The following is a 12254-nucleotide window of genomic DNA, read 5'->3' as shown; positions in this document are numbered from 1 at the left end:
GCTCTTCCAGAAAATGAGTGGTGATCTCTGCACCCAACAGTGTATTTATAATGAAACACAGTCAATATATGCACCCAAAATTCTGGGAACAGATTTTGTGTATCTGACTTGCTTTCCCTCCCTGTTCCCCAACACCAGGACTCAGCTTCCTCAGGCTTTTTCCACCTGCTGTCACTTTGATTTCCCACTCACCTACTGTCATAACTCTACATACTGAATAGCATGAGCTAATAAAACTATCCTTATGCCATTATGGCTTTTCATAAAGCTACTCCATTCTGTAATTTTGTTTTTGCCTTCCTTCTGCTGTAGCTCTGTGTACACTCAGCATACTGAAGAACAAGCGTCCCTTGTGATTGTGTGAAATAGCACTTAATGGCTTTGCAAAACTAGTATTATTTCTAAAAAGTTTTCATTTCTAAAGCATGCTGAAATTAATTTCAGTATTTTGTGTCATTTCTCTGTGTAAATAAATAACTGTTTCCATCATGGAAACCACTATGACAAGCTACTGATAGTTATGAGGATGTAGCAACACTCGAAGAACAAAAAATGTGACATGAACTGCAAAGAAAATCCATTTCAGCTTTAGGTGAACTTGGAAGCAGACCCCCGCACCAGAATGAAGATAATACCTTTACATGTAACTCAGGAACACTAAGATATGACTCGTACATAAAAGGATGTCAGTCTTCCCATATCCAGCAAAGACCCCCAGCAGATTTCAGCCCACTTCAAGTCATTTCTTGAACGAGTTCAAACAGTTGTTCAATGATATCTTCATGAGATCAGCTGCTCCGACAGCACAGCTGGCTTTCTGGTGAGGCTGCTGGCTTTAAGTGGAAACTGTTTGTGTCTGCCAAATGGTGGCCAGACACCAGAGCAGACTTAACCAATTAGTGGAATACCCCATCCAATGGCTGGATGCCATTTTTCTGTGTGTGTATGCGCACGCTCCACCTGCATGCTACCACATCTGAAGGCTGTGGTGGTGCCCATTTGGGCAGCAGGCAGCCTCTCCTCCCAGGTGAGCCAAAAGTGAGTCAGTCTCCTCCTCACTGGGCCAGCAGAAGCTGTTTAAGTTTCTCACAGCTGAAAGTTGCTGCCTGCATGTTTTGTGTAAGGAGCCAAAGCAGCTCTCTTGCTGCCCACCAGTGAGCTGTGAAACAGGTGATTAGTTCCAGATGCTGCTTCAGTGCCTTACCTTCTGCAGAAAGTGTGCAGAAGTCACTCCTTTCAGTTTCACAGGATTCCTCAGAAATGGAAAACACAAAAAATCAGAGTGGATTGGTGATCCCTCCCTCAACATCAGGCAAGCTGCAGTGACAGCTAAGATATCTGTGGAAAGAGTTCTCCGTGATCCAAAGGGATCAGTATTACACTTACTACGGACCTTACAGCTGATTCATTATGGACCTTACAGCAAGAACCAGCACCTCATATTAAGTTCTGATCCACTCTCACAGCAATACTACAATCCCATACGCACTTTAAGAGGGACCTTGCTTTGGATAGGTAAGACACAAGTGCCTTGTGACAGGAACCAGAGGAACAGGATAGCTGCTTCAGAATTCACTATATTTGATCTGGCTGTTTATGCCTCCAAGCTTTCTCCCTAAGTTTTTGACCAAATGCATCAAACCAGTCTTCCAAGATTTCTTATAAGTTTGTTTCTCTTAAAAATCTCATTATAGGAAAGCCATTTTTCTCACTGCTTCTGAATTATAATAAAAACAGATCATGTAGCTGCATCTACCTGATAATTTAGAGTCCTATATTCACTGGTGAATTCAAGACATTTTATTCTTAGCATCAGTGATCATTATCAGTATATAATCTTGGTAGGACTTGCTGTCTACATTTTGCATATTCAGAGGTGGGGCAGAATCCAGTTTTCATTGTTCATTAAAAAAAACGGGGATAGAGAAGCTGAGCCTGCAGTCTTGAGACAGATCAGAAAATACAGGGTTTTTAGAGGCTGAAAAAATTCCAGTGTAAAAAAATGTTGCCTCATGGAAAGGTAATTGTGCAAATATACAGGCCCTGTGTAACAAGCATTTACAAGCTCCTCCAAGGATTTCAGTCAGACAGCTTGTTGGCTCATCTTCACTATCCTTGTCATTTTTTTTCTGTATTCATGCTTCTATTGTATATATGCAGTTATGAGGACTGCAGTAACTACCAGCGCATTTCCAAGTGCAGCTGGTCAGCAGTGAGCTATTACTCAGCTGCTAGCCCTTTCTATCTAAGGAGAGTGGCCAGGTTTCTGTGAGCCCTTGGTCCTCATCCACTGTTCTGTGTAAGCCTGCAGCTCCTAAACTTGAGGGCAGAGCGTTAGCTCCAGCTCTCATGCTGGGCTTTTTAAGAAAAGGGAATGGCTAAGAGTGGGAAAGGTTTCTTTTAGGTTGGAGGAATGGTTATATCTGCTGGTATTCCCTGTAGCACGATGAGAGTAATTTGTTTTCTTTGTTCAGACTCCACTTTAAAAATAAACAGTAATGCAACCAGAATCTTGGGCATCTTTATACGTTTTTACCAATCTAAATAAACAAATAATTTTGATTCATGTAGTACTGTTAAGTAGTAGCTTAATTAAGCAGTCAAAATTAAAGTAGGTTAAAAATCAACTTATAGAGTTCACACAGAATTTTGCCTTTACAAAAGGCCTTTTGTTTAAGAACTTGACAATACTTGTCAAAGACAACAGACTCTGAAAGCCACATAAGGTATTTAGGCACTATTTTCCCTTTTGTAACTGAGATGACTGAAAAAAAAAATTAATTTGATCAAAGCAATGTAAGGAAATGGGGCAGACACAAAACCATAACAGTCGCTCCTCATCAATGTCCTGCTCCCCTCATATAGCCTTCCTCTTCCTGTCTCATCTGAATATTCATATTAATACAGTTACACTGTTTGCATGTGACTTTTTCCCTAAGACATGTTATTCAAATTTGGACACTGAAATTACTTCATATTAAATATGAAATTTGGGGTGACATTTAACATTACAGGTTGGGTGGAGAATAGATTGAAAACAGCTCTGAGGAAAAGGACTTGGGGTGTTGATTGATAAGAAGCTCAACATGAACCAGCAATGTGAGCTCACAGCCCAGAAAGCCAACCGTGTCCTGGGCTACATCAAAAGAAGCATGGCCAGCAGGTCAAGGGAGGTGATTCTGCCCCTTTGCTCTCATGAGGCCCTACCTGCACTACTGAGTCCAGGTCTAGAGCCCTCAACACAAGAAGAACATGGAGTTCTAGGAGCGAGTCCAGAGGAAGGTCACAAAGGTGGATCAGGGGCCTGGAGCACCTCTCCTGTGAAGACAGCATGAGAGCATTGGGGCTGTTCAGCCTGGAGAAAAGAAGGCTCCAGGGAGACCCTATAGCGGCCTTCCAGTGCCTGAGGGGGCTACAGGAAAGCTGGGGAGGGACTTTTTACAAGGGCATGCAGTGATAGGACAAGGGGCAAGGGCTTTAAACTGAAAGAGGAGAGATTTATATTAGACATTAGGAGGACATTATTTACCATGAGGGTGGTGAGACGCTGGCACACATTGCCCAGGGAGGTTGTGGATGCCTCATCCCTGGAAGCGTTCAAGCCCAGGTTGGATGGGGCTTTGAGCAACCTGGTCTAGTGGAAGGGATTGGAATATTTAAGATCCCTTCCAACCAAAACCATTCTATGATTAAAAAATTCTGAGAAAACAGTGTCTCTGCTCTCTGAAGGTTAAGGCTGAAAAGTGCCATTAAGTCATTTTTGTAGATCACTTAGTGTCATTGACTCTTTTTTTCCCCAAAATCCTGTAGAAAGAGATAATGAGATCTCCTGACACTACAAAGCTAAGTAGCCTTGTTCATCTCCACCTGTCATACAGGAAAAAAAAAATAAAAAAAAAATCAGTAACAGAAATATTCCAGTTAATACACAGCAGTAACTCTGCCCAGCTGGAAGGTTACCTTCCATTCATTTTCAGATTAAGACAGCCTTCTTCACACACACTCACATACATCAAGGCTTCACCTTTGTTTTTAGGAGCAGTTCTGGATAAACTGGAGTCAAACCACAGTGTGAAGGCCCGAGCACAGTGACGCAAGCTAGCACCAGTCTCTTTCCAGATTTAAAAGGACAGTAAAGGGAGACAAGTAGGACCTTATCAAGAGGTCTGCAAGAGCTGGTGCAGGAGCAGGAAGGAGCAATAAGTCCTTTCACCCATCCCTCACTGGTGCTACCAAACCCACATTACAAGCAAGGCAAGGCCATGCTCCTGTTCTTTCACTCACATAAAGTAACATCTGGCTCCACCATAGTATTTTTGTCAGGGGGCCAATACTGCTATTTATGGCTCTGTGCAATTCCCTCTCAGGTAATGGGATCACACTAAACTCAAAACCCAGCACAGGCTAATAGGCAAGAAATGGCACTAAAACCAGTTCTTTGCCATTATTTGCTTAAGAATGACATAGAGGCAACTTAAAGCCCAAATGTAATTTTAATAAATCTCACCCACATCTCAGCACCTTCCCTCCATCTTCTCTGTAGCAGCCAGGGCTCTCCCCAGACAAAGCATGGCCTTGTTAGAGCAGCTCCCCTTTTTCCTTTGTGCAGCCAGAACAGGATCCAGCTTCCACCGCAAACACTCTACAAAAGATGGGCTGGATGCCCTCTGATGCAAAAAACGTTGCCAAGTCCACCCCCCTACTGATGCCTCACAGGATGAAAGCTCCAAGCAGCCATGAAACACGCCGGCTTCTCAAAGAGGCAAGACGGGATGGACCACGTGCATCTTGGTAAGTTGTCTTTGAATGAATGAACACTTGCGTCAGCAAGATAGGGGAGGAATCTTCATGTAGTTGCTAGTCTAGGTCTAAACCAAAAACACCCCCTTTCCCCCTCCCTCCTGCGGCAATGTCTGGTGATTTTCAAACTCCAAAGCCTCATCTAAAAAGTTCGCTAAGTACCCCAAATTTTACAACAGGCCAAACCAGGACCTTGGATCCCAAATAACCCTCAAACTTGGGTTGGCTCATACGCTGGATCCAGTGTCTGCGGTGTGGGCTAAGGCAAACCTAGAAGAGAGAAAGAAAAAAATCAGCCTTGCTCCATGGATCTTTAATATAGGGCCACCTCTGATACACTTTCAAAAAATATAATGAGACCACTATAATATCTATTCCAGCCAAAATTCTTGGCTCCTAAAACCAGCTTTATATGGAATGCAATACAGAAACACCCAGGAGATGCTATAAGAACTTTGACAAGGCTAATATTAAGCTAGAACAAAACAGAACTACTGGCACCAGCTCCACTCTGCTCTTAAGTAAACTTGTCCCATTAAAAAGTAGCCTCTAAGATATTTTCCCTCTGAAGTGCATAGTAGCTTATAAAAAGCAGGAAGGGTTGCCAAGTCGTAGATGTGTTCAAGTACTCCTTACCCTCATTAAAGAACATTCCCTGGCAGCCAGCAGCTTTGAGTGCTCCAGTGAACCAGATTTTATAAGGGGGGTGTTTACAGTAGTGTGTGATGTAGCTGGAAATCACAGTGCACCTTAGTAGCCTTGTACTAGATACAGCTGTGTTTGGAGCCTTATCACCCAGGGCACAGAATACAACAGGCAGGGTGATCCCACGAGGTTACAAAAAAATGAGCCTTAAGAAAACAAACTGCAAGCCCCTCTGCTCCATAAGAAGAAAAGTGTCCAGAGATGCCAGTGCCCAAATACCAATTAGGTAGTAAAATACCACTGAGGTTCTAGATCTCACTTCCACCAGAGATGTCTTCACAGTAAGCATATACATAATTTAGCTTCTTAATGTACCCACTTATTTCCATGGCAGTTGGGAGTTAAATTTTTTTGTGGATCTGGACCTTAATGCCACCTCCCACCTTACTCAGGTAAAGGCTATTTTCTCATCTCAGTCCAAGTGTCTAGCACATCTTTCACCTGGGGATGTTACCCAGCCCTGTAAGAGGAATCAACAAATGATCAAATACGGAAAGTTTCTTCATCCTTCACACCAATGAAGAACTGGGAAAGAGAAGATCCACACTTTCTCTCTGACAGTATGAGAGCTGGGGATCAAAAAATATGCATTCACTCGAGTTTCTCATTTTCCCCCCGTTACCAACCAGGCCCTGTTTTCCAAAGGATCTTCAGTTTCAGTTGAAGAAGGATCCCAGTTTCTGTGCCATTTCTAATAGCATTTAAGCAAGCTGTTAATTACCCAAATCTTTCACTCTGCAGACACAAATACAATTTATCACCTGTTTATAAACACATGCTAGCTACCAGTTCCTACACAGCTGACCCCTATCCCTGTTAAGATTTAGGGAATCCAGCAAGGCACAATTTATACATTTTGTGATCTTACAGAATAATTAATATTGAGCAAAGAGGATGTAGAACCTGCCACACACATAATTGTATCACCTACCCTCTCCCAGAGCAGCAACAATATTGCACACCCTCAGCCAAGCTGACATCCAGAGAAAGATGACAGCCTGTGCAAAAAGACATCTGGGGGTAGACATTTGAAGATAAAAATACTCCCACAGTGTAGCAAATAAGTGGAACTTAAAAACAGCAGAGCCTCACATACTCTGGGTGGTCACTGAGATAAAAGAAAGACTAGAGAAGCAGATAGGCAGGCTCCCACAGCATCTTGATAACTGCAGGACCAGTCAGAAAGAAAGCACATGAGAAATTCTGGTCCCCAGGGAAAAACCACAGAAAGAAAAGTCATGGCCAGGCACCTTTCTGTAGAACTTTGACTCAAGTTTCAAGGATGCTCAGAAGTGATGATGAAACAGAGATAAGGAAACATGTACAGAGAATTATTTTTTTTTCAACTGTCCTGTCCTAATCTGTGTATTTCTTATGGCAGGTAAAGTAAAAAGATCTTTCTTCTGGAATTCTTCCAAAGACTGAATGTTAGACTTCATAATTTGTTTCAATTGGCTCAATGTCCAAATGGAGGCAGGTGATGAGCGGTGTCCCTCAGGGGTCAGTATGGGGACCAGTGCTGTTTAACAGCTTTGTTGGAGACATGGACAGTGTATCCTCAGCAAGTTTGCTGACAATACCAAACTGTGTGGTGTGATTGACACCCAAGAAGGAAAGGGATGCCATCCAGAGGGACCCTGACAGGCTGGAGAGGTGGGACAGTGCCAGCCTCATGAAGTTCAACATGGACAAGTGCAGGGTCCTGCACCTGGGTTGGCAAAACCTCAGGCATAAATACAGGCTGGGGGAAGACTGACTGGAGAGCAGTCCTGAGGAGAAGGGGCTGGCAGCAGATGAGAAGCTCGACATGAGCTGCCAGTGTGTTCTCACAGCCCAGAGAGCCAAATGCATCCTGGGCTGCATCAAAAGAAGTGTGGCCAGCAGGGCCAGGGAGGTGATTCTGCCCCTCTACTCTGCTCTGGTGAGACCCCACCTGGAATACTGCGTAAGAGAGTATCCAAGAAATACGCTGGAAGGACCACGAAATGGGCCAGTGCCATAGAACCACAGTGCTATAGAATGGCTTGGGTTGGAAAGAACCTTTGATGGTCATCTAGTTCCAACAGCCCCTGCCAGGGGCAGGGACACTTTTCACTAGACCAGGTTGCTCAAAGCCCCAGTCAGCCCAAAGTTCTCCCTGAGCTCTTCCAGGAAAAGACATCCACAACCTCTCTGGGAAACCTGTTCCAGTGTCTCACCACCCTCATCATAATAAACATCTTCCTTATGCCCAATCTAAACCTATCCTCTTTTAGTTTAAAACTGTTGCCCCTTGTCCTATCACTACAGGCTCTGGTAAAAAACCTCTTTCCTATAAGCCTCCTTTAAGTATGGAAAAGCTGCAACCAGGACTCCTTGAAGCCTCCTCTTCTCCAGGCAGAACAACCTCAACTCTCCTGGCCTTTCTTCACAGGAGAGGTGTTCAATCCCTCTGATAATTTTAATGGCCATCTTCTGGACCAGCTCCTACAGGCTCATGTTCTTCCTGTGTTGGGGACTCCAGATCTGGATGCAGTGCTGCAGGTGAGGTCTCAAAGGAGCAGAATAAAGGGAGAGAATCATCTTCCTTGATGTGCTGGCCATGCTTCTGACAGCTGCAAGTGCAGATTGTTAACTCATATCTGATTTTTCATCTGCCAGTATCCCTAAGTCCACAGGGCTGATCTCAGTCTATTAATTATTCTGTCTGTACTGATACTGGTGATTGCCCTGAAGTGCAGGACCTTGTTGAGCTTCATGAAGTTCACAATGTCCTGCTGCTTAAGCCTGTCAAGATCCCACTGGATGGCATCCTTTCCCTCAAGCATATCAACTGCACCACTCTGCTTTGTATCATTCAGAAACTAGCTGAGGGTACAATCCCACTGTCTAGGTCATTAATAAAGATGTTGAACAATATTGGTCCAAATACAGAATCCTTAGAAACACCACTTGTTACTGATCTCCGTTTGGACATTGAGCCTTTGACTGCAACTCTTCGGATGTGGCCAACCAGCTAATTCCTTATCCATCAAATTTTTCATCCATCAAAAACATATTGCTCCAACTTAGCTTAAAGGATGTTACATGGGACTGTATCAAAGGCCTTCCAGAAGTTCAAGCAGATGACAACCATAGGTTTCCCTTGTCTACTGGTGCAGTCACTACCACAGAAGGCCACTAGATTGGTCAGGCATGAATTGCACTTTGTGAAGCCATGTGGACTGTCTGGAATCACCTCCCTGTCTTCTAAATGCCTTGAAATGGCTTCCAGCAGGATCTGTTCCATGATCTTAACAGGCACAAAGGTGAGGCCAACTGGTTGATAGTCCCAGGGGTCCTCCTTTTCATCCCCCTGTTTCCTTTTTCTTCAGTCAGTGAGGACTTCCTGACTGCCAAGACTTTTCAAATATGATGGAGAGTGGCTTAGCAACTATATCTGCCAGTTCAGATGTGTATCAGTCCATTCAGACTATGTCTAAGAGGATTTAGACTAAAACTTGGCAGCCTGTAAAATGTCAAGCTATAAAATCTTTACCAAGCTGTGATACTATGTATTTTGCTTTAGAGTATCAGTATATTCTGTGACTCAATTATCCAGAAACTTTCTTTAATGTTCCTGGATAGGAAAGGGAAAGGAGTGGGAGGGAAATGAAATTTTATATATATATATATACATATATATATACACACACACATATATTTGTCCTTCAAGTGAATAAGACCTCACTCTGAACCAGGAAAGCAGCAATAATTCTTTCTAGTGACTTGTCATCTAACTGGAATACCATGAGAAACTTTACGACTTCTTCCCCTCTGTTTTATCTGCCATGGTACATATAGAAGTCATCCATAATGTCACAGATTGTTTTTATTTCCTCCTACCACATTGCTGGCTCTTTTTCCTCTCACATCAAATACAGTTAGATTATTCCCAGCATCCAATGTGCCTGCTAAAAACTTTCAGATATGGCTACATTTGGAAAAAAGTTATAAAGTGTGGAGAGAACAAGTTGCCAATATTTTATTCTTCTAAAGGGTTATTTGAAACCAAGAGATTGTCCAGTAGACCTCAATCCTGGGAGAAATGACAGCTACAGTGTCCTGCAAATAGCCTTGGGTGAGGATACATACTACCCTAATATGCTGTAAGGAAAACAAAAAATCTTTCCACGGTAAATAAACACATACATTCATTTTTCTGTCTATTTCTTCACCACAGTACCTAATCCATTCCTAAATAATATCTTAAAGAATCAGCATTTCTGCTAATTATTTTATAGAAAGCAATATACAGAGTTCTCACTACCGACAGAAAAATTTAGACCCAGCACCTACATTTAGGAGGGAAAATGTTTCTTATTACTGGTTATAAATGCCCACAAACAGACTAAAGTTTTGGATACTGATTCACACACTGGAAGACACACAGGACAGGTTGGATTAACATAAGTTCAAAAATACAAAGTTTTTCTAAACTATTCATTTAGTCTATAGTCAGTGGAGGCACTTCCAGTAGACAATTCATCCTACCTGCCCTAAATTGCTACCCCTGAGTAGCAGAAAATGCTACCTGAAAATGTAAATGTCACAGTAGGAAGCCCAAACCAGTCATCCAGAAGTCAAGTAAAGCCAACTCCACCATAAGGGACGCTAACATACTGTGTTGCTCCTCTCACAACTGTCTGTGAAAACCTCTACTAGATTCTCCATTGGACTAACTGGACCATTAATAAACAACACGTATCTGGTCATTACAGAGCACTTAGTGTTCTCAGGACTCTGGTGACAGTAATAATTCAGATGCAACCATAAACTCAAAGAGAAATAGAGTCTCTTTTATTCTGTTTATACAGCACATTGCACCAAGGGGATTTTGTTCAGGATCAGAGCTTCGTTTTACTCTTTTGTTCCTCCAAGCTCCAGGTCCCAGAGAAACCACACAGTCTCCATGCAGAACATGGCACAGAAAACTTACAGATCAGCACCATAGGAGACCTCACCATTTTCTCCTGTGACAAACAAAAGGCTCCACGTCCAAGTAAAGAATGCATTTCAGCTTCAGGAGGTAACTGCAGGGATGCACTGAACAAGTAACCAACCATCTTGGCCACCATGACAGCAGCATTATCAGTAGCAAAGAGTGGACATCATTCGTAATCTATACCTAAGGAGAAAAGAGAACAAAGGACTTGCCATTTTTCCATGCATCTTGAGACAATAGCAAAGGTCCAGGCAATGGACTACCTACTTCTTTCATGAGTGAACAGGATGTAGTTCAGTCTGCTAAAAGCAGAAGGGTGCTCCCCCTCCTTTCCCAGGGATAGGTAACCAATCAACACTTCCACCAAAGAGGCTTGGCTGATGCAGTGACAGCTCCCCCTCCCGTTCCTATCAGCTTGAAGCACTTGCACTTAAAATTCACATCTGATTCCTATATTTCAGGTGGCTTGTGATAATTTTGAAGTATCCGAGGAGAGTAAGTAGAGATGGAGTAGCCAGATTGCTTAAAATAGCTTGGCATTGCGACAAATACTAAAAAACGCAAACAAATCCTAATGCTTTTTCTTTCTTGCTGAGCCCAGGAGATAAAAAATCGTTTTCCCATACTGCTGCTTCCTGACAGAACAAGCTCCTTGTACAAACATTGTCTTGAAGAATGCCAGAAAAGGGAACAAGAAGCTTTCAACAGAAGTTCCTCTCAGGAGATCAAGCAGCAGGAACAGCACAGTGCAGCAGTACGAGGCCGGGTGCCGGCATTCCCTGTTCCCGTGATCACAAATCTATGGAAGTTGCACTGCTGTGCTGGTTGTAGAGAAACCAGATGTACACACAGGTTATGGTACCTCACCTAAAACATCTTACCTAAGCATACTTGCACTTTCACCCTAGGTGGTGAGAATATGTTCAGATGAGTGGCAAAGTATGTAGCATGTTGCACTACTTTATCCCTCTTCAGTTACTTGTTTTTTCCTCTACAGTTGGACACAGTCACCATAAAAGCATTGTTAGCTCACTGCAGCTCAAAGGTAGACTGAGTTCATTTGATCTGCTACTGCAAAAGACCAACAGCTCTGGTGGCAGTGACTTAATGAAGCAGAGCAATACAACTGCCTTTTAATAAAGGATTCAGAGTGAATTCTTGCACAAATGAAGAATAATGTGAATGCAGTTAGTACTGTTTATGCCCAACTCACAACAAAGGCAAATATTCTTCATGGTGAAAATGACTGCATGGAAATATTCTCTTTAGCCTACCTTAATATGATTTTTTAGTAAAAAACACACTCTCCTTCCACTATTTCCCTACCATTCCATCCATGTAAAAAGATATATTCATTAGCAGCTATCCTGGAATTAAATATTCAAAGTTTCCTCATCACACTAAGAGGCTTTTGCCCAGAAACTTCTCTCCAATTCAGACAAACTGAATTGCAGCACATTGCCATTTAATAGACCTCATTAGCTAGGGATTCTTAAGTACTCCAAGAATCTACATTCAAAGAATGCCAATAAACACACTTTTGCCTGATAAGCTGTAGCAAATTTATCCAGGCTTATGAATTCATTCGTCTCTCTGCTGGGTTTGGAAAGATAACATCCAGGATGATTTACAGTATATCCCAACAAGGGACTCATATGGCATGGTCAGCTGTGTATGACAGGGTCATGCAACTGTCCTTTCTGCTTGAACATAGCCAGGGATTTCTAATAACACCACAGCATTCTTTGCATGTCTCTTTAAACCTAGTATTCAACTGTTTTATTTA

The 12254-nt window shown here is 42.6% G+C and overlaps 1 protein-coding gene across 1 annotated transcript in view; it reads right to left on the bottom strand.

Annotated features, from left to right (window-relative positions):
• LOC127380803 (chloride channel protein C-like) overlaps positions 1-12254 on the bottom strand; it is an 82718-nt gene that overhangs the window by 27331 nt on the left and 43133 nt on the right. Inside the window, 4 exon segments of the mRNA XM_051610285.1 lie at positions 10488-10559; positions 10561-10609; positions 10612-10645; positions 11360-11372. Coding sequence (XP_051466245.1) covers positions 10488-10559; positions 10561-10609; positions 10612-10645; positions 11360-11372 — 168 coding nt within the window.

The sequence above is a fragment of the Apus apus genome, chromosome 2, assembly GCF_020740795.1.
Source record: "Apus apus isolate bApuApu2 chromosome 2, bApuApu2.pri.cur, whole genome shotgun sequence".
In the NCBI taxonomy this organism is placed as follows: Eukaryota; Metazoa; Chordata; class Aves; order Apodiformes; family Apodidae; genus Apus; species Apus apus.
This window is presented reverse-complemented; position numbering and strand designations above follow the sequence as displayed.